The following is a 22,067-nucleotide window of genomic DNA, read 5'->3' on the forward strand; positions in this document are numbered from 1 at the left end:
GTTATGTTATGGATTTTTATTAGCTGAGGTCAGTGGGGACGGCTGAGGCCAAATTGGGGCCAGTTGTCTTTACTGTCACTAAAGGAGCACTGAGACAGAGAGGAGAGGATGGACAAGCACACACATAAATTCCTGTACACACACATACATTGAGACACACACATTGTCAGGCCATATAGGGCTTAGCCCTTAGCAGGCTGCGTGGGCTAGCTTATTGGTTGGACAGAAATAAAGAGCTACTTGAGGCGAGATATTCCTGTGAATGAAGTTTAAATGCAGTCAAGTGCCAAGTTGAATCGGGTCGTACAGTATACAGTCTGAGTTTTAGCTTATGCACTAGACACAGAGTTAGTGCCCCGTGTTGACCCTGTTCCAGAATCAGTAATGTGAATGTCCCTGTAATGGTAGAGTGAGTTTCTGAGGAGGGTTTACTGCTCGTATATTAGCATACAAGACAGAACCTGTTTTGAGCCTGCTAGGGTTAAACAATACATACAGTAACCTGTTACAGTAAAATACGACCAGAGAGCAGCCTAACAGACAGTGATACAAAGCTGAGAGCAGAAACAGGTTCCAATGCAGAGGCGATAACTAAAAGAACAAAACAAAACAAAAACAGCTTTTAAAATTTCTTCATATCTGCTCATCTTAAATAGCACGCATAGCGTGTCAACTTAAACAGTAATTGTTTCATAACTACCACAGGTTTGTGATAAAAAAAATTAATAGTTTAACATGCGTACCTTTATACAATAATAAACACACACACACACATAAACACGCACACACACACACACACACACACACATATATATATATATATACCATAGCCCTGTTTGATAACTCTAACAATTTCCCTCATGTTTTAAATGAGTGTAAATGTTAGTCTGTTCTGAGGATGTATCTGATGTATAAGCCAGAGGAAAATGGGGCTGTTTCACATCATACAGCCCTACAAACACACACGCACACACACACATATATACGTGGACAGATCACTTCTTTTGTTTAAAGAGACATTTGCATAGAGTTATAAATGTATATTATTTAAAAAAATATTTTTGAGCAGCAACAGTGAATGCTGACAGGTATTTTTTGTCTAGATGAAGCTTCCTAATGGCACAGATCCACAGATGAGTGAACAGTAATCAGAGATCTATCTCTCACATGCACGCACACATTTACACAAACACACACACATACACACACACCATATAAAATGGCAGCCCCAGTCTGTTAACATGAGGAGTTGTACAGCTCCTAACATTATAGCTACTTTTTGTTCATATTTACATATGTATACATCTTTTAAATATTGATAGAAATATCTAAGACAATAGTCCACTGGGTTACAGTAAGAATGAGCACCATGACAGCAACACTGGCGTTTCTCGCTGCTTAGGCCGTAGGCGGGCCGGGCTGGGATATGCTGAGCTTGACTGTGCTAGGCCGGGTCAGCTGCTTAGTAATACAGAGGAGTCCATCTTTGGCCGTTGTACTTCCGTTCTCCACAACTGGAAACAAAAAGGAGATTGTGCTGTCAGTGCTTTATTTTTGAAAGAGACTTTTCTAAAAGATAAGGCAGCTTTATTTTTACAGTACATTTCCTACAACAGGGCAATTCAAAGCTCTTTACGGAACAATAAAATAGAAAACATATTCAAGGATAAAGATTTACAAGTTTATTTACAATACTAATAAAGAGAAAAAATATAAAAGGTACAATTAATTACAAAATGATTTACATTTTTTAAATAACAATCACCATTAAAAAGCAAAAGTGCAAACAAGAGGTGCAAAGATAAAAATATTATTTAATTTTTAAATTTTTAAAATCAAGTCTAAAAATAAGTTTCACGTTTTTAGCATTGACTTAAATGCGGTCAGACTTCCAGCTTGTCTAACATCATCTGGGAGGTTGTTCCACGTTTGCGCTGCATAATAACCATGATTAAAAGGACAGTTGTACAACAAATGGATCTACTGAAAGCTCACCTCAGCTCACTCGTCTGCCACTGTTGCTCTCAGCTGCCTCAAACTCCAAATCTTGAAGCTCCATGGCCTCCATGTTGACTCCTCTGGCCCCCGTGTGGGTGTCCAGTGGCACATGTGGGTCGTGGAAGACGGGTTCCGGCCCCTCTGTGCAGTAACTGTCCGTTGCAGTGTATCCTGGGTAAGAGGAAGCGGGGGGGCCCTGGCTGGACAAGGGGGCCGGGTGGACGGCAACAGTGACGGAGGCTGACGCTGTTACCGTGGTGATGGGTTGGCAGTATGGGGTGGGGTTGGGATGGTGGTGCGGGAGGTGTTGATTAGGCTGTGGGATGTGGGAAGAGCGGGCTCTGTGGCCTGCTGAGTGTTCTCTATGGCTGCGTGAGCCATAATGGCCCCCAGCCTCAGTAGCAGTTTCAAAAGCGTCCATGCGCGGGCGGGCTGGGGGTGGGGCCTGCCAGTGCAGCTGACTCTTGGGGTCCCTGCTGCTGTTACGCTGAGTAGCCCCAGGCTGAGGCCCAGAATCACAACCCTGAGAGGACTGTAGAGTGAGATAAAAAGGTATTTATTTCTATAATATGACAAAGGACGATGTGTGCCATTAGAGAATCATTCATGCAGCACTACTACTACTACAGATATTTTCTTACCGAAGACACAGTATATGCAGGAGGGTTGGGCTGTCTGGCTGAGCGCCTATGTCCTGATCCTGCTCTCCTTTCCTCCTCTGTCCTGGCTGCCCTGCCCCTGCTGGTCTGGAGGTGGTACTGCTGCTCCTCTGCTCGAGTTTGTCCTCTGTGAGAGGGCAGGTTGTAGTTCTGCAGCTCCTGACTGATACCGGACACTGTGGTGTTTGAACTGTACTCCGAGTCTGATGAGTCTGAAGCTGCACCAGAGGTGGTAGTGGCTGCAGTGGTGTGGTGAGGACGGACTGAGAAGTGGACCACGTGAGGAGGGGCCTCTGGGGATGGGGTGGGTAACCGGCTTCGTCCATCGACCGGAGACACCTGGGAGGTTAGAAGAAGGAGACGTTTAAAATTGACTTTTTTTAGTCAACAAATCCCTTATTTTCACCAAAATTAGCATGCACGTGGATTTTTTAAACATGGGAAAACCTGTTACAAATAAGTGACTCCTTCCCCATTACCAGTAGAACAGAGCTGTGTACACGACTCTGTTGAGGATGTATGTGCGTTTGTTTTTTGATTTTTCCAGGTGCATGATGTTCAATGTCACGGGCAGTCCAGAGATGGGTTTTTAAACAGTAAAAAGCAGCATGGAGGCCAGTGAAAATGTCACAGTCGTTACCTCTATTTTAATCACTTACTTATTCAGTCTCCCGTTCTCACTTTCAACCAATTTTAATTCTTCTTGGGTGGAGACGGGCATTTTTTTCTGGCAGACCATCATTACATCACACCGGCAAAGGGGCTAAAATTAAAGTTTCCACCCAAATGTTGTATTTCGATCAATGCTGATGGGAACTGTTTGGAGCTGGAGTCCATAAATAGCTACTGCAAAGTCATTTGACCTGGAAGTGAATACTGATTTTAACCTTTAGAAATAAATAAAAAGGCCAGATGTTAGCAGACGCTCGGGTTGCAACGGTACGAGATTTTCATGGTAAGATAACGGTCTCAGAAAATATTGATATTACAGAATTATTATTATTATTATTATTATTATTATTATCAGTCACAGTGACCGTTAATGAAATGAAAACAGAAGGGTTAGTTTTGGTTGAACAGATCACTATAATTTTATTACTGTAATTAAGACTTGAAACCATTTCTTCAATGAAAGTGTGTGTAAAAAGTCCCCCTTTTGAAAATAACTTAAATAGAGGTTCTCCATCCAGCTGCAAATTTTCACAGTATGATAAGCAGCAACTTTTATATCACAGTACACCTTAAAACCGGTATTTCGCTGCAACCCTATCAGGTGCTGATGGTTTTGTTGTGTAGTGGTAAAGGGGTTTATATTAAATTTTCCTGCAGTTGTATTTTTTAGGATCTTACCTCTGGATATGGCCCGAAGTATGAGAGTAATACTGGAAGAAGGACCAGTCCATTCAGAACTCCAAGAACTGTTAGGATGGCCAACACTGCGAAGAAATACCTGCAACACAACAAAGGCACACAGCATAGTAGTTGAACATTGACTTGAAATACTTAAACTAAACATAACATGTAAGGATGAAAACACACTACATGCAAAAGTTTTTCCTCTTGCGTTCTTAAATTTTTTATACAATAACACTTCAAAATGGGAACGAAAAAAAAACAGAGTTGCCCAGGCCAACACAGACAGACAAGAAGAGAAACAGAGCAGGCCAGGAAACAAAGAAAATACCTGTGCAAACCACAGAGGTTTGGACGTGGGGAGACATGTGCAAGATCAACCATTACACACGCCCAAAATAATACTTCCACAAAGACACCCGGCCACTCCCCAAACACAAACACACATATATAAACCCCCCACAGACAGGCAGGCATGCACTGTGGTTTTGAGGAGCAAAACAGAAATGTACCTTGTGTGTTTCTAAGTCCTGCCAAACAGGGTTAGTCTTAAAGACGCCGCAGAGAGAAAAGAAAGGGGAAGCATAATTAGCCAGAGCTGGTTAATTCAAAGGCACGGGAGGAAAGAAAAAAAGAAGGGGGGGGGGATTGGGGGCGAGGGTACTCTCTCTTGGGTGTGTGGTGTATAAGCAAACATGGAGAAAACAAAGCAGTAAGGAATGTGGAGGGGGGTAGGGGGAGGGTAAAATAGGGGGGAGAGGGGAACTTCGAGGGGGGGCACAAGAGGACAGGGCCTCTCTCTCCTCTTCGGCTCTAAAAAAGAGAGGGAGAAGCAAACAAATGAAGTGAAGGGTATAGAATTTAAACAATTTAGTCTAGGAAGAAGAGAAGGGACCCTCAGAGCGCCACCCCTCCCTTGACTCCCTCGCTCCCTCTCTTTATTTCTTTCTCCCTCTTCTCTGCCTCGCTTCTCTCTCCCTTCTTTCCAGCTAAGCCCCTGTGAAATTCCCGGCCACTCCACAATCCCCTCAGTCTAATTAAATCTCCAATGTATCAGGTAAGACCCCCCAATCTCCACTCTAAATCCCTCCCTCCTCTTCTCTCTGCAATCCAGCTCCCTTCATTAGGGAAGGCTTTCCTCCTCACTTGAGTCTCCAGTGAAAGCTCTCAGGTTATCAGGGACACACTGATGAACCATGAACCCCTTCGCCTGACTCTTGACTATGCCGTTTGTGTGTGTGGGTGGGGGGGTTTAAAGTTTAAGTGGGCTAACCGAGGTGTAGATGTGCTGGTATGCTCTGCAGCTGTGCCTCAAACTAGACGCACATTCATAACTAATCTCTGTGTGTGTGTGTGTGTGTGTGTGTGTGTGTGTGTGTGTGTGTGTGTGTTTATATCAAATGTGTGTGTGTGCAGGAAGACAGTCAGCATTGTACAGAGGAGCCATGAGTGAGGAGAGCTGTTTCGTGTCTGCCCAACATGGGTGGCCTCACCTTCACAATACTGGCATGCTGCGTCTGACTGTCAAACAGGATGGAAACTTCCTAAATGTGCAAAATGCCTCCATTATAATTTGGTGGTAAGGACACACACTCCTGCTGCTCCACACTAAACTAGGCCATGTGAGTTATATTTCAAAACATAGTAAATTCAGTTAATAGAAAATAAATGCTCTCATTATGTAAAGTTGATAAGATCTTGCCTGGAGTGTTTTATAGGAGCCTTGATATACTGTATGTTGCCTCCCGTTCTCACATGCAGTTTCTCACGTCAGTTTCTCTCAGGGGTAACAGAGAAGCTAATCAGAGCAGAGCGGGATCTAGCCTGCAGACAGATAAAGTAACTCCACACACTTTCCTTGTGGAGCCCACTACAATAAGACCAGCTGATAAATTCCAGGGTAACTGAAAGAAATACATCCTCTGAATCAGGCCTGTGAATGCAGAAGAATCAACTATGTGCCGTTGTTGTTACTTTCAATTTTTAATTCATTTCATATAGCTCAGTGCACATTTTAGCAATCCAATGGTAAATCCAATCATAGTAAACTAAACTTTTTCATCAAAGGTACCTGGCTTTTGCACCACTTGGGTAAATGGAGAAGGACACTGGCTATATAAAGTTGATTTATTATGGCTGTATTGTTATATTCACTGACCTATGAAAACTATTTAATAGAAAGGAACATAAATCACATAATCAGCACTGTAGGTTTATTTATCACCTTTCTGGTGGCCTGGTTTAGGAAGTAAGTAATGCTAATTTGTAAAAACTTTTGGACTTGAATAATGGCTGATATAATGAAATCATCATCATCATCATCAAAAAACAATAAATAAAGTGCAACACTGACACGAAAGATTCGAGACACTAGTAGCCAGTTAACACATTAACACCACGACCAATGTTGAAAAAAAACAGTGCATATATATATATATATATATATATATATATATATATATATATATAATGCGTGAGCAAACAATAACACCAACTACTGTGAGCTATTTTGCTATAGAGCTCATTGACTAAAAAAACGTAATCTGTCCTCATATAACAAGTTTATTTTAATCTCACGCCCTCATGAGTGCAGTTTGTTTTCCTCATTTCAGTTCATCTTCTAGTGCATTGAGCTGAACTACCAATAAGAGGGATTTCACTCACTGACGGGCTCAGCCGTCCGAGACATCAATTGAACTTGCTGAATTAGCCGTCAAAAAGCTAACAAGGGCTGACTAGTGCCAATGGTGCGGGATACACCACAAAAACTATGGCAACAGATATTCACCAACGGCCCGACACTGACCAGCTGGCCAACTTTTCCTCAACCGTTGGCTTGGTTGGTCGGACCCTTATAATCAATTTTCTTTTTAACAATTACGTACGATTTTTTAAAAATGAAATGGGTTATTTTCAGAAGGTCAGATTTTGTCACGGCTATTTTTTCTTGCACTCCATTGACAGGAAGTCCTTCAATGGCATTAAAACTTGTGCCGGAAGTTTTTGTTCAACAACGTTTGAGAATATTCCAAATCCAACTTTAATGGTAAAATGGTAATAAAATGGGGCAGGAAATCAACTAGCTCTGATTTGACCTTTAACTTGGTCTCTAATAGAGCTCTACACACACAATATGCACACTATACCATATTAAAATCCCACCCAGCCATCCTTCATCTGCTTTATTAGATTATCAGAACTGTTTTTGTAAGTGGAACTGAAATAACTGTGTCATCACTACGGTTAGCATGTCTATACGCACCAGGAGGGGTAAACGCCACGTCACCTTTGGATACACATATATGCACACACATCTGCACATGCACGCGTGCGGCCCACATACCAGGCTGAGTGCCCTGCCGGGCTGTTTAGAGTGAAAACATTCACAGGGCTGACGGGGAAAGCCAGGGAAACATTTCTTTCGGCGCAAGCAGAAAAATACGAGCCGGGCCTGTTGTTATTGCACCGTCTTGGGGCGCTGCTTTGTTTGCTCAGACAACAGCAGAACCTTTAAATGGAGGCCCGGGACTGAGCCAGAAACCAGAGCACACCACTGGAGATGAGAAGAGAAGGTCTACAGGCCTCCCTGTGTTTGTGTGCGTATGTGTGTCTGTTTGTGTGTGTCTCTCTGAGTGTGTATCTGTGTGTGCAGGCACGCCATCATTGACCCCCATGATTACAAGGTCAGGGAGCAGGTTGGTGTGTGTGTGTATGAGTGGGACAGTGTGTGATTGTGTGAGTGTGCATGCACGAGTGCAGGTCTGTGCACATGACAAGAGTTTGCATGCTTGCAGATCACATGGACTCCAGTGCTCCCTTTTCTTAAAGGAGCAGGTCAACCAAATCATACAGCTACTTTAAATTATTCAGTGAGCTCACTGGAAACTTCTCATAATACTCCCGGCTTGAGAATGTACAGAATCATTAATTTTCCTCCCTTGTATGGCGGCTGGTCGCCACCTCTCTGTCTAATACTCACAAGAGCGTGCACACACAAAAGGAGCCACCGACGCAGAGCCCCCACAGAGTGTCGGTTTTAATTTCCACTTCTCCTGTCTTTCCACAACTCCCCTCTTGCCCCCCCACCCTGTAACTCCTTCCCATGCTTATAAATGTCTAGCGAGGGCAGTTAAACTAGCTGAAGGAGATTACAAAAGCCAGAGGACTTTCCTGCTCTCTCTCCCCCTCACTCTCTTTCACTTTGTTTCCCTTTGCCTCTCCATCTACTCCCCTCCTAGCCCCCCACCTCCTCCTCTTTCTCCTGACCTTCAACTCTCCATCCTTCCCCTGGTTTCTCCTAAAATGTCAGGCATGAGAGACACTGAGGGGAAGAAGAGGAGGATGAAAGAAAAGACACAAGGGGAGAGGCGGGTGGAGAAAGATAAAGGCCTTGTTTATGGAGTTTCTTGGAGAGCAAGCCCCCAGAAATGGACAAAAAAACAGGTATGTCACCAGTAGCTGGGAAAGAGATGAGGTTTACAGAGGGGGAGATGCGGGTGGAAGACGAGAAAGAGACTGAGAGAGGGGACAGAGGAAGAAAGCAAGGAGCCTTCATGCATGATTGGTGGCTCAGGTAGATTCCTGTGTGACATACAGGTTGAGGCACGGTCTCAACGGTCTACTGACGCCACACAGACACCAGGCGATAACCTTTGTACGAGCTGAAATATTCAGTTAGTGAACGTAGCACTTTCTCAAAGGGTTTGATGTGTGTCCTCACCTGACGATGAAGTCGAACTCAGAGCCAGCGAGCATTAAGACACCCAATAAGGTGGAAAAGGCTCCATCGAGCACCGGGGCAAACATGTGCTCCAACGCCAGCACGGCCCGCTTGTGACGATCCCCTATGGCTGTCAGGAACGCCTACAACACACACACACAAACACATAATTCATATCTCTTCCTCAAGGGGATCAAAGACTCCAAAACCATGTTATTGTTGACAAAGTGAGGACTTCAATCTTTGGAAAAAATCATTTTTTTGTTTGTTTCATCATGCCTACCAGAGCCACATGAACGGTGAACTCCACTCCAATGCCCACAGAGGCGATGAGAATGACCACAGGGACCGCGCTCAGCTTGATTCCCATTAGCCCCATGAAGCCAAACAGCTCCACAGTCATGAGAGAAAGCACCAACACCTGAAGGGAAAAGGATGAGCTTCTGTTAGAAAAGAAGGTGGTTGATGAATATGAATCTAAAAAGCGATTTTACACATAAAGTCAAACATAGTGCAGATTAGTTTACGCTGAAGACTTAGGTTTGCTGCTACCTTGTATTGAATAAAAAAAATCATTAATCTCTTGCACTGCACTTTAACTTTTATTCTTGTATTTTTACCTGTCATTTTCTATTTTAGCTTGTTTTTATTTTCTGCCATCTTGCTCTTGAATGACTGTTTTAACTGTATTTGAATTCCCTTTAATTATGTGTGTTGCAGTTTTTCCCCAATGTTTTTTATGTTTTATGTGGAGTGCTTTGAATTGCAATGTTGCAGGCCACATACACAATGCAAAATTTAAAAAAGCACATTTGTGTAGTTAAGTGTCTCATGGTTTCAGTTTGTTCTGTTGAGGACAAATACCTTAAAATATATTAAGGAAAAATACCAATTACTCACAAGACGTTAATCTGTATAAACCAGTCTTTGCAAGCATCGTATGTTGCTTAATATCTGTCTTCTTTTTAAAGAAAATTTAAATGGTTTCTGCATTTTTATGCCACAAATGCATTTTGCTCTTCTGTGTGGTGAGCCCAAAAGAAAATAATAATAATACTATTTTCTATCCAAAGTGTCTATTAGTACAATACACATTCTTCAGGAGAAAGAGCTGAACAATATATGTAAGCACAGCAGATCAAATGACCGTAGATGGAAATCTTCTACTTAATTGGTCTATAATAAAAAAACTATTACTCCGCGCTATTACTGTACATAATGAATGTCACGCAAGACAGATGAAGGGCAATAATACATGAGGATGATATGTGTGAGTTAACTTATAAAGGTGTGTTAAGTAGTAATCATACATGTGGGTGAAATATGTGTGTTAGTGTGTGTGTAGAGACTCCAGTGCAAAGTGGGACAGAAGCTGGGAGTAAATGCCATTATCAGCTGACAGGCGTCGGGTTACATGGGGCCCAAATCCTTTGAAGAGGGCTGAGGTGGGCAGGGGAGGGAGCTGTGTGTATGTGTGCATATACAGTGAGCGAGCACAGAGTATGTGTATTGTTGTGTGTTGTATGTGTGTGTCTGGCTGTGTTGACCTTTTAGACCTCAGTGCATCTTCAGTCATCCGATCAAAAGTGGACGGAATTTTTGAGAAAACACTTCATCTTGATCACATTCAGAAACTTTAAGAGAATTAAACTTGTAACTCTTCTAGGCTATTTTTAGTCTTTTAAGAGTTAGTAGACTTTATAAATATCATGTGACAGACAATTCAGGCAAGATTTTTAAGTGTCTAGTTGTATTTTCTTCTGTGAAGTCACAGTTTTCCCACAGATAAAACATCAGATGAGAGCAGGAAGCAAAACTAGATCACAAGTGAGATGTGACCTATTCTGATGCCAAGTGTGAACACAAATCAGTTCCAAGTGGATTACAAACATCAGTATAAATCAAAACACAAGACACAGGGTTTAAAACAAGCCTGTCCATGTGGTTAAGATGGATTTCAGGGCAAATAGCTAAGAGGGTTTGAAAGAGCTTAAGGTTGAGGGTTTGACGTTGTCGGGCTGGTGGTGGTCTGGTCCTGGACAAAGCAAATGGTTAAACTTGACGCCTCTCCATAACTCGTCGTTTGATCCTGCTAGTAAAGCCTAAAGGATGAACATGAGGTCTCCTCCCCCTTTCTTTTAAGGGTTCGGGTGGCCTGGCCACTGCCTATCGTAAAATACAACCCACCAGAGAGAAAAACCAGAGTGCCCTGTGTATGTGTTTCTGTGTGAGTTATGTACCTGCGTGTTTACATGTTCGTACTGTATGTGCGCAAGTATATACATGTTTCAACGTGTGTGTTTGTGTATGTGAATGTGTGTTTCCTTGGAAACTCCTCCAGTGAGAGGAGGGGGAGAGTGTGGAGGGTAGAAATAAAATCTAATTTTTTACAGGTTTAGAGTGGGAGCAAGTTGTCTGAGCAACTTTGTGTCCTCTCCCCATGTATTTCAGCGTCGGTGTCTGGGAGTGTTGGACTAGACTAAACAGACGGGCCCTGACAAAACAGCACAAGATAAACACCGGTGACTGGGGCTACAATAACACACAGCAGCCCCTTCTGCCTTTTTGAGTCTGTCTTCTCTGAGATGCCTTCTGGACCACACAGAGAAACCAGGAAATAAAGGGTGGAGAGCAGGAAACAGGTTTTTTTAATAAATGAAAATTGGGGGTTTCTGCCTCTTTATGTTAAAACGTGGGCCTGTGTGTAACATACCCAAACAAGTAGAGCTGCCAAATATTTTCTTGATTAAGTGATTTTTGCTTGTCTTTAAAATATCACAAAATGGTGAATGTCAATCAGTGTTTCCTAAAGCCCAAGAACACATCCTAAAATGTCTGTCCGCAACCCAAAGATATTCAGTTTACTGTCATAGAGGAGTGAAGAGAACAGCCAATATTCCCATTTAACAAAATGGATCAGACAATTTGGACATTTTCCTTAAAAATGACACAAATAAAATAAATTAAATATAATTAATCACTGCAGCTCCTCAAACTAGTGAGATATAATTAAAAGTAGGTAACAAAGAGTGAGCAGGAACATGTTTTTTTTAATCTTATGGATATATGCATGTTGTGAATTCTCAATACTGTAAATAAGCAAATGTACACAGTATGACAACTCTGTTTTTCATAAAACTAGTATATTAGTGCAACCCTACCTGCAACAAATGTGTGGTTTGGGGGATGGGAGAGCCCTTATGTGTATGTCCTTGTTAATGTTACTGTGTTCATTGTTTTTAGTTGTTGAATTGTTTCATTTATTATCATCATTATTACTTATGCACTTGAATGTGTGTTAATTTCCACGTTTTGTGCCTCAGGACTCCCTTGAAAACAAGATGGTGCATTGAATGGGGTTCATCCTTTGATAAAAAAAAAACCTTTTAATTCATATTTCTATAGATCAACCTAGTATTTATAGGACTGTGTCTATTTTCTGTTTGTTTTCTCCAACACTCACTATGATGCCGGCGGTCCATGGGTTGAGCAGAAAGAGGGCGCAAACCAGAAAGGTGCAGGCGAGCACGACACTGATGGACAGCAGAAGCCAGTGGCGAAGACTGACGTACTGTTCCCAGAACAGGAAAGGGTAGCCGTTGGGGTAGGAGGGTAGGCCTTGTCGACTGTAGTTGCTGCAGATAGCCCGCACGCTCTCGATGGCCTCCACAAACTGCGGCGTCTCCCGGAGCCCGTTGAGGTAGAAGGGGAACTGTGCGTATTCGATGGGCTCAGCAGCCGGGACTGGACGGGAGGAGAATGAGAGGAAGGTCAATTTGTTGGAAATGAAAAAAGACATAACTTAAAACATATTTTTTTGGACCCCCATGCAGCAGTTGATGATGATTTTGCACTTGGAGGCAGAGGCCACACAACCCTGTGAGCTGATGACAATCAATTCAGAGAAAAAGATTTCTAAGGGACATTAGGGAAGTGATCAGAATCATCAACAATGGCAATGATAACATCTGCAGATGATATTTGTCTAATCTGATTAACCAGCATTATGTTCTGATCATTTTGTGTATCTGCAGAAATAATCTTGACTCTTCTGCCAAACCACCAATATCAAGGCTTTCCCTCCCTAATCCAACCTTGTTCCAAGAGCAGCTACATCTGTGGGGTGAGTGTGTGTGTGTGTGTGTGGTGGGGGTGGGCGGAGCAGCGTGAAACAGAGCTCCATTGACTCAGGCCCAGCCGGTCTGTGGCCCAGCCTGGCTAATGAGGGCCTATCAGTTCCAGACACAGCAGAGTGTCAGAGCAAACGTTGATTCACGGTAATTACAATGTCAGAATCACCGCCATTACCACACCCTAAACTTAGCACTGCCACATAAAGCATAATATAGATGCATAAACACGCATACCTGTCTGTCACTCTGCTATGAAGTCATATTTGGGGCTGTCAAAACAGTGCATTCATTGCAGTGTAATTAAGAACACATTGCCGCATGTGGCAGATCCAAAGATTTACCCTGCAACTCCACATCTAACTAACTATCTCTTTTGTCTTATAAAAATACACGTTTTGGACTGTCTGGTGTTGGTGTGAGTGTGTATATTCCACAGTGCCTGCAGGGTCAGACAGGAGCACTTGCTAACATGGTTTGGCCCGTTATAATCTCAACTATAAATTTCCATCAGGACACCAGTTGGCTTTTGGCCAGCAGAGATCTGCTCCGGGGGGCTCCCGCACAGCCAAGCACTTCACGCTGCTTATCCAATCATATTCCCCCCCGTAAAGGACTTCCTGCTTGTTATCCAATTGTGCTTCCCACCCAAACCCAGTCTCTCCTTGTTATCCAATCATTTTCCTCCCCCGTGGTGCACTTCCTGACGTGCACCAAATCACAGGCTAGAATCAAACAACAACATGACTGTACTTTTTTATGTGAGTTACAGTCTGTGTGTGTGGTAGGGAAATGAGAACAGGGTGTGTGTAGTGTTTGGGGTCACTGAGTTTTAATAATCTGTGTGTGTGTGTGTGTGTGTGTGTGTGTGTGTGTCTGTGTGTCTGTGTGTGTGTGTGGATAATGCTAGGGCCCCATGGTAGCCAGGATTATAGCATTCACCACAGGCACCATTAGAAGAACCACAGTGAGCCGTGTCTTGGTCCTCAGCCTTGCAACCTGAGCTCGCACATACACAAACGCACACACACCGCAGTGGTACAGTAAAGTCTACTACCTCACTTAAAGCTAAGAGGCAGACAAGGAGCAATAACTCAAACCACAAGAGGTAAACACTGCTCACATGTAGCAGCCGCCTCATGGAACCTAAAGAAAAAAAAGTGGCAGCCGAGACCAATGAGCCCCACAAAAGTCTGGCTTACAATTTCAGTAAATGCAATTTGTTCAACTGTACCGTGCAGCAGGTATGAACTTTAACATTTTAAATTAGCTTCATTTGTAGGAGCAAACATTATTATTGAAGTTTCCTTCCTTGCGTCGAAGCAGAACTTCATTCTATTACACCGTAAGGCTTCCTGTTTTTAATTCTAGCACATTTTGTGGACATGCTGACTTACTGCTGAGGCGTGTCTCGGGCATGGAGTCGGTACGGTCGTGGAGCCACTCAGGAGGGTGTGGGCGAATGTTGGCCTGTGAGGCAGCATATGCCACAGGATCATTGCTGACCCAGGCAGTTAGGTAGATGTAGAAAGCCCCGGGGTTGATGATCCCATCTGCATCCACAAGCCTCTGACGGGTAAGCTACAAAATGCAGAAAGGAGAGGATTAATTATGGTACCACATTTTTTTTAATCTCCTAAAACATTCAGACAGATACTTGCATGCATCTAAATTTGCATTGGGTTAAGCCAAATTTGGACTATTAAGCAAATGGAAAAGTGCAATTAAGGACAAAAAATCAGGTGGAGCTTGCGAAGGAAATCATGGTGCGGCCGTTAAGTATACATTGGACACGAAAAGGTATTGTGGAAATAGGACATGTTTAACCAAAACATTCTACAGGTGAGCTGACCACAGAAATGCTTACACACATGCATGAGTGCACGAGAACGGAGCAGCTTTCAAAATAAGAGTCAAATATTAGTGCCTCTCTCTTTCCAACCAAAGAAAAATCAACAAGTCAAACACTGGTCGCCTTTCTGAAAATTCCCGTACTTCTCATCACAGCTTCCCAGAATTATCATGCCACATTAAAACATGGAAAATGTTGAATCAGCTTCTCCCTTTACATACAGTAGATATTGGCTGGCCAACCTCAGGCCCAATGTCCTGACCACTCTGAATAAATTTATGAAGGAGGCCTTGCAGCAGTTTTCTGTTGAGAAGCAGCTGTGGAAGATGAATATATCAAGTCTTAATTGTAATATTGGGAAATGTACCAGTGTATTAATATTTGTTGTATGAGACAAACTCTAATCTGGTTCCATTTTGGTTCCTGTGCTGTTGCTGTGTTGCTGAAAGCTGAGTAAAATGAATAAGCAGCAACATGATTAATGTTTTTTGGCCATGCTAGCAGCTCTAAGGAAGGCATTGTCCACCTGATGGTATGTTGGCAGGTTGGTCGAGACTGAATATACTGTATCTCAACAAGTAGTGGTGGAATTGCCGTTCATGGTGCTTAGAAGACGAAACCTCAGACTTCTTGACAAGTACACAGGTATATTTGAAAATGGCCCTTTCTATGCGTTTTGGCTTTCTGTCCTTGTGCAAACTACGCTTTAGGTCAATGAACAGACTTTAACTGGACTGATACAAGCTTTTTTTAGGCGGCTTAAAACTAATCAGTGAAGCCAGATTTTACTCAGTGCCGTTTGATTATATGTATGTGATGCAGCGGTTTTTTAACCTTAAGTTATTAAAAATAAACAGCTGTGATTGCTATGCGGTCTATATCATAGACTGTATAAAAGAATAGGTTTAGTGCAACCCGCTGAAAAAGGGCATATCGCCACCTGCTATGGCAGAGTCGGATATACTTCCATCAATAAATCGATTCTTCCTTGGTGCTTGTATACTGGGACAAGGACAGCATGCCGACCTCGGCATATACTGTAGCTTAGAGCACTACCAAGGTACGCTGTCAAAACTACTAACTCCAGTAACATTGCTAGCTTGGGTTCCTTCACACTGTAGTCAATGAAGTTGTAAGAACCTGGAGGCGGGTGATTAAAAAATGTGTTACAAAGTTTCTGTTTCAGTCTGTGTCATTTGCTGTGACGACTGTGGTCAGCAGTTAGACAAGAATGACTGTCTTACTTGGGGCCATTATTTTCGTCCTCCCATGTGGAACCAGAGTAGTGTAGCCTAGCATTGCTTCCTCCTGAGAGGTAAAACCATTACTGCACACCGCTCTGCCACTCTCCCTTCTAGGAACCATAAATCCCTCCTTCACTGAGGCAGGGAGAGCTTTAGGGGTGAAGCTGGACTCATGGGGTTAGGTGGATGAAGAAAGGAGCAGAGTTTTTTGTGATGGGGGGTGGGGAGAGAAAAATTGCTTGAGTTAGCGTAACAATAAAAAAATTGGCTGGAGTCCCTGAGCGCGTCTGTGTGCAGTTAACCTGGTTGTTAACACTGAAGGAAATGCCACCCAGCAAATGGAGTAGAGCTATAAAAATAACACAACATCTGTACAAATGTTGCTCACACTTGCTTCTCCTGACCCCTACGGGTACCCAGAATGCCCGGCGCCATAGACCAACCCGGCCTTGAGAAGAAAAGAGCTCTTGATAGCATTAGTGTGGCCTTCCTTAGCACTTTGAAACTTTCCACCTCCTCCTTCTCTCCATACCCACTTCCTTCTGTCTACGCTCTCCAGTGCTTATTCTTTCTATTGCCTTACTTTCACACACACACACACACACACACACACACACACACACACACACACACACACACACACACACACACATACACAAACAAACGTGCACAGACAACCAGCTTCCATTTGACTTCCAGCCATAAGGAACGAATGGTCGCCCAGCACAGAGGGAAATGTTAGCAGCAGCAGATCAAAGCCAGAACACCTCTGCAAAGATCCATAGAGTGGCATATCAAAATAAAACATCTAGCTTTGCAATTTGCCAGGGCTGGAAAAGATCTGGTCCTCATTTTGAGACACAAAAAACAGCTACTGCTGTAAGTGCACGCACAGCAGACAAGAGCAGAACACACACTCAAAACATACAAATGCACACACAGAGCTGCCTCAAAGAAACCACGTGTTTCAGCTCCCCTCATTGAAAGAGGACACAGCAGTGTAGCACAGAGGGAGGGAAAGGGAGGGAGGAAGGGACTGACAGAGAGAGAGCAAGAGTGGTAGTGCGAGCAGGAGTTAGTGAAGGAGAGAGAGAGAGAGAGAGAGAGAGAGACAGAGAGAGAGAGAGAGAGAGAGGGCAAGACAGAGAGCCGGATTCCAGAGGATCTGGATTGAATTTAACAGCGGGATACGCAACAACTGTATGTCTTCAAGCTGTCACGGGAAGCCCAGGCAGCTCTGCTGGCGGCCCCCTCGCCTCACGGCAAATACACTTCCCTCACAGGCACAGGAAGTGATGTCACAGGGCCGCACACCAGGCCCGCCTCTGCTTCCTGCAAGGCTAGTAGAAGGGATGGGAAGAGTAGTATGCTGCTGCAATACAGCTAAATGGATAGGAGAAATACAAAAGCCAAACAGCTAACAGTAGAGGGGAGAAATAGCTTTCATATTGCACAACCTGAACACAGATGCACACACAAGAAACAGCAGAGCTATATTTCAAATTATGTGTCTTTAAGGAAAATGATCTTAATGTTGAAAAGGACCTGGTTTGTTTTGTGTTTGGAGTTTTCAGGAATCCGGGGCAAGAATGTTGTTTTTATATTTCTCCACTTCTTTATCTTCTGTTTTCTGCTGTTTCCTGGCAAAGAATGCAACCATGCATCTATGTGTGATTTTTGGAGGTGGCACTAAACTAAAAACAGCCTGCAATGCCCCACCGAAGCTGAGCAAGTTTTTGCTGGACCCCCCTCTGAGACCTGAGTGGCTCACTAGTTTGACTTATGTCATTGTTGGGTGTCAAACTCTCCTCCAGTTCCACAGTGGACACTGGGCTCACTTCAACAGCTGAAATGGAGTTTGTTAGAAGAAGGTAACAACCTCTGATGCATACGCTAGCATTTACAGTATAGCAGTGTTTACAGTATTAAGACTGCCCCAAAATGCTATTTTTTGGGCATTGAAGCTTCAGTGAGAAATATTCATAATTAGTCAAAGCTTATGTAGGGGTGGGATGATTTATGAGAGACAAGGACATTAAGTTGGACTTTTTTTGGACTAGTTTACACTCAGTGCATCAAAAATAATTTGACAATTAGTTACTTTCTAAGCATGCATGTTGCAGTAACATTCGCCATAACAGCAAGAAAAAATAATTCCTTGCAAGATGGCTAAGCTGTTTTTTTTTTTTTACAGTTTTCAGGTGATGTGCATGATTTGCATATCTGGCACTTGCATATCAGTTTGAAAATTGGTCATATTGGTCAATTTTGAAACTCTTCCAAATGCTTGACTTTTTTGATAAAATCTTGATGCTTTTCTACCCAAAATACTCACAATTCTTTGTTGCAGTATACATCATCTGCTATTTTTGCATGGTGGTGTGGAGTATTGAATTAAGCAGAGTGTAAAGAAGCAGTTTGTCCTCTACATTTAGTGAATAATTTATTTTAACGTCAAGCTGCAAAGTGAGGCCAAATAGCTCAATTTGTCATTTGTCAGAATATGCAACAAATATGCAAATATGTTATAAAAAATCCACTTCAGTTCAATTTGAATTATGTTTTACCACAGGGCTACAGAATCCAATCAAATTATTTATAGACCTCAGGGTCTGCATGAGTTGTTTTGTCGTGCATTGATTTCTTTCAGCCTTCCAACTTCTCATACTATGAACTATGTCTGGGATCACTAACAAAGTGTCAAACTAAAAGGCTTGATGTGGAGGGAAGATATTTCACTGTCAAGGCTCTGCATGCATGTGCATCACACACGCAGAACTACCAAGTGGGACAAATGGTTTAAATAAAGAGTTAATAGGTTTTTCAGAGGCAGGCTGCAGCCCCAGTGAGAGCTTTAAATTCCTGGGCTCGGTAAAGTCATCATAGAGAGAAGATGAAGACAGACACAGAGAGAAAGAGAAAAAGACGGATAGAGAGGCAGTTCTTATGCCGGGTGTGGCTCTTCAGGCCCCATTCACATATGACAAAACATACAGACATTCACGCACAAACAACAGGACAAAACCTTTATACTGATGTCAGTCCTTGGATTGCAGTTATATCTATCTTTGAATCAATTTTAATAGTTGAATAAGTGATGTGGGCTGAGATCCTGAACGTACCAGGTTGAAGTTGATGGGCTTGTCTCTGCGTCCTGTCTGCACCAAAAGCTTGTACGCCAGGACGCCATCATCAGAGCCATTTCTATAGCTGGTGGCGGTGATGCGGCCGGCCTCCCAGTCCTTGTCAAACGCCTGCTGGAGACCTTCAGGAAACCACAACAAGACAGATTGGTTAGACGTGGATGTTTTAAAAGGTTACATGCCCTGTTATCTTCATTCTTCCTTTGCAACACACTCACATAAAGCCCAGTTCAAAGGAAACACAACACATAACAACCCAGCACAGTACAAGACAATCTAACACAACACTGCAACCTAACCCTAACCCTATAATAAGCCTGATTGATTTAATATGATAACTCTGTTCCATTCTCAACCACCAAACAAGACTTCAAAAGCCTAAAATCTGCTGCTTTTGATTCAAAGCCATCATTAGGGAATATATCAGTACCATGTGTCTCCCTATTCTATACTACTCTCTAATCCATATGTGTATCACTCCCCTCCTCTCGGCTCTCCCCCAAGGCCCATGCTGTGGTCCGTCTGTGGGAGATGTTGTTTTGGGTCTCGTTCCTTGGCCTGTCTGGCTCCAATTTGTCCCACCATTGCAGAGAGCAATATCAGACACAGTTCTCTCTCTCTCTCTCACCCACACACTCTCTGTGTGGCTCCCAGCCGGCTCACACACAGACTCACACAATGTGTTTTATCGTCACGGGCAAGCCAGTGAGTGTGCTTCCTCACTGGAAATGAACCATTCCCAGATTTTGGGGTTGACATGTGAGAGATAATATTCTTGTTCAGTGGCACAGTGGCTGCCAATTCTGCAAAAGTAAATCCTGCCATGATACAAATTTAATTTAAGGTCCCATAAAACTAAAGGTGCTGTGCTGTGCGTGTTATGTGCCAATAAATATTTCAGATTTTTGAGTAATAAAATTTTATCTAAAATTCCAAAAACTAGCAGGAGCAGTACAAATATGAGCTGGATGAGTGTATTTGAGTGTCAGTTTGTACTGCTAACAGAACTGCAACTTTCTCTACTGCCAAAGCCTCCACATACTGTATAAGCCTAAGGCCAAGTGTAAAAACATGGCCTCCCACTTCGTCCTCCTCCATCAACCGCACTTATGGACAACACAAGTGATTTTAATCAGGCTACTGTCAGTGTCCATTTTGCAATCCCGCCTACTTCTGAACTCAAGCCCAACATCTTGTTTCCTGCAGATTCATGTCAAAACACAGCAGAAAATCATGATCTCAAAACTGTTTCATGAGAAAGTAAATTATTCCCATGCCTGAACTATTTTGAATAGTGCTGTTAAATGAGGCATTAATAACAAAATCATCTGTGACATCAGTGTCAGGGTGAAATATAAGTGATCTAGCACTGACTGTGATTCATACTGCTACATCTGACCCGCGCAGAGTTTATTTCTTGGTCAATTTGGACTGGTTATAACATATCTGAGCTTGATTTTACCTTGCAGCCACTCCCTGAAGTAGTGAAGCCACATGCGAGGCAGCTGTCCATTGTCCTCCTTCAGCACGTAGCGAACTGTGTGAAACCTCTGGTGGAGCTGGTGCAGCAGAGGCTGTTTCTGGGCGTAATCAGCCCGCTGCGTCACCACGTACATGTTGTAGAAGGAGAAGAACTTGAACTGGGCACCGATGAAATCGTACTCGCTGGTTTCTCTGGGCACGATGTCCGTCAGCTCCAGGCCATCCCTCACCTGGGTGGTCCCGTATAGACTGACTCCCAGCAGGCAGAGGAAGAGCACAATCACAACCACCTGGAAAGAGAGGGACGAAGATGGAGCCTCATCAATCGAGTCACTGCAGACAGATGGTAAGACAGCTTCAGCTTGCACTAATTACTGCCAAAGGACCACCATGTAGGATTAAGGGGTTATATTGGTCAAAATGGAATATGATACAGTAGTTATGTTTCTTTAGTGTATAAACACCTGAAAATAAACACTGTCCTTTTGTTTTTTTGTTAATTTAGAATGAATCATTAATATCTACTCAGGAAGTGGCTCCTCATCCATGGAGATCACACATGTTGTACCGCAATGTTTCTACAGTAGCCCAGAACTGTCAAACCAAGCACTGGCTCTAGATCGGGTCATTTAAATTTCATTAAACTGCTTTATTCAGTGTTTTTTTTACCGGTTTAAATCTCTTGATTGGTTTGCTTTAGAGAGGCAGAGACCTCTGCAGAAAATTGAGCTCTTGGTGAAATCCTCCTGAACATCTCGGTCTTAAGTTATAAAAAAGAAGAGGTGAGCACACATTGTCAGGTGCTGGGCTTGCAGCCCATCTGTGGTGAGCTGAAAGGCACTGGAGAAATACTTATTTGTAATGTGAAACTGGTATATTCAGTGGTTTAATTACCTGGTCGGTTTGTTTTGGAAAGGAAGAGACAGCTGCAGATAAAAACCTCCTGAAAAATGAACAATGAAGGAATTCCAACCAGGAGAAGTTTCAGCTGGTTGCAATCTGAAATCCTCACTGCTTGATGCCACTAAATCCCCCTAACTCTTACACAGTGTTCCTGAAAAAAAATATTGCATATTCATAATGAGTGAAGAGGTGGATGTTAGCAACATATTCCAAGAGTTTACAGGAGGAATTGCCAGCAAACTTGCCAGTAAAAATAAAGTCTACATTTAACTGCTAAAACACTGCAGAAATATCTTTTGATATGGCAGGAAACATGTGCAGTGATCATCTTACAGGGTTTAAATAAACTCTTAGGTTAGCCAAACTTATTTGGAAGAAAAACAAAGGCTAACGATAGAATTATTATCCAAATTTTATGTTGTAAACTTCCGAGTTCAACCTCGACAGACTGTGTGCAAACAGTTTCATGCAGCAAAGTTGCCATCATGGCCAAAAATAAGATGCAGGTTGTAATAAACCAGAATTTTCCTTTAAGTCATTCAGCATTAATGGGAGTACTGGATTAAGGCATCAGCGGAGAGCA

The 22,067-nt window shown here is 42.8% G+C and overlaps 1 protein-coding gene across 1 annotated transcript in view; it reads right to left on the minus strand.

Annotated features, from left to right (window-relative positions):
• Positions 1–6: 6 nt before the first annotated feature.
• The window catches only part of ptch1 (patched 1), a 58,004-nt gene continuing 35,943 nt past the window's right edge, over positions 7–22,067 (minus strand). Inside the window, exons 15-24 of the mRNA XM_042488180.1 lie at positions 20,562–20,871; positions 19,079–19,221; positions 14,258–14,441; positions 12,194–12,474; positions 9,014–9,151; positions 8,731–8,873; positions 4,008–4,107; positions 2,640–2,996; positions 1,996–2,530; positions 7–1,514 (exon numbers count right to left, since the gene is read on the minus strand). Of these exons, the coding sequence (XP_042344114.1) occupies positions 1,997–2,530; positions 2,640–2,996; positions 4,008–4,107; positions 8,731–8,873; positions 9,014–9,151; positions 12,194–12,474; positions 14,258–14,441; positions 19,079–19,221; positions 20,562–20,871 (2,190 nt within the window). The 3' untranslated portion in view covers positions 7–1,514; position 1,996. The remainder of the gene's footprint in view (positions 1,515–1,995; positions 2,531–2,639; positions 2,997–4,007; positions 4,108–8,730; positions 8,874–9,013; positions 9,152–12,193; positions 12,475–14,257; positions 14,442–19,078; positions 19,222–20,561; positions 20,872–22,067) is intronic.

Source organism: Plectropomus leopardus, chromosome 6, assembly GCF_008729295.1.
Source record: "Plectropomus leopardus isolate mb chromosome 6, YSFRI_Pleo_2.0, whole genome shotgun sequence".
Taxonomy (NCBI): Eukaryota; Metazoa; Chordata; class Actinopteri; order Perciformes; family Serranidae; genus Plectropomus; species Plectropomus leopardus.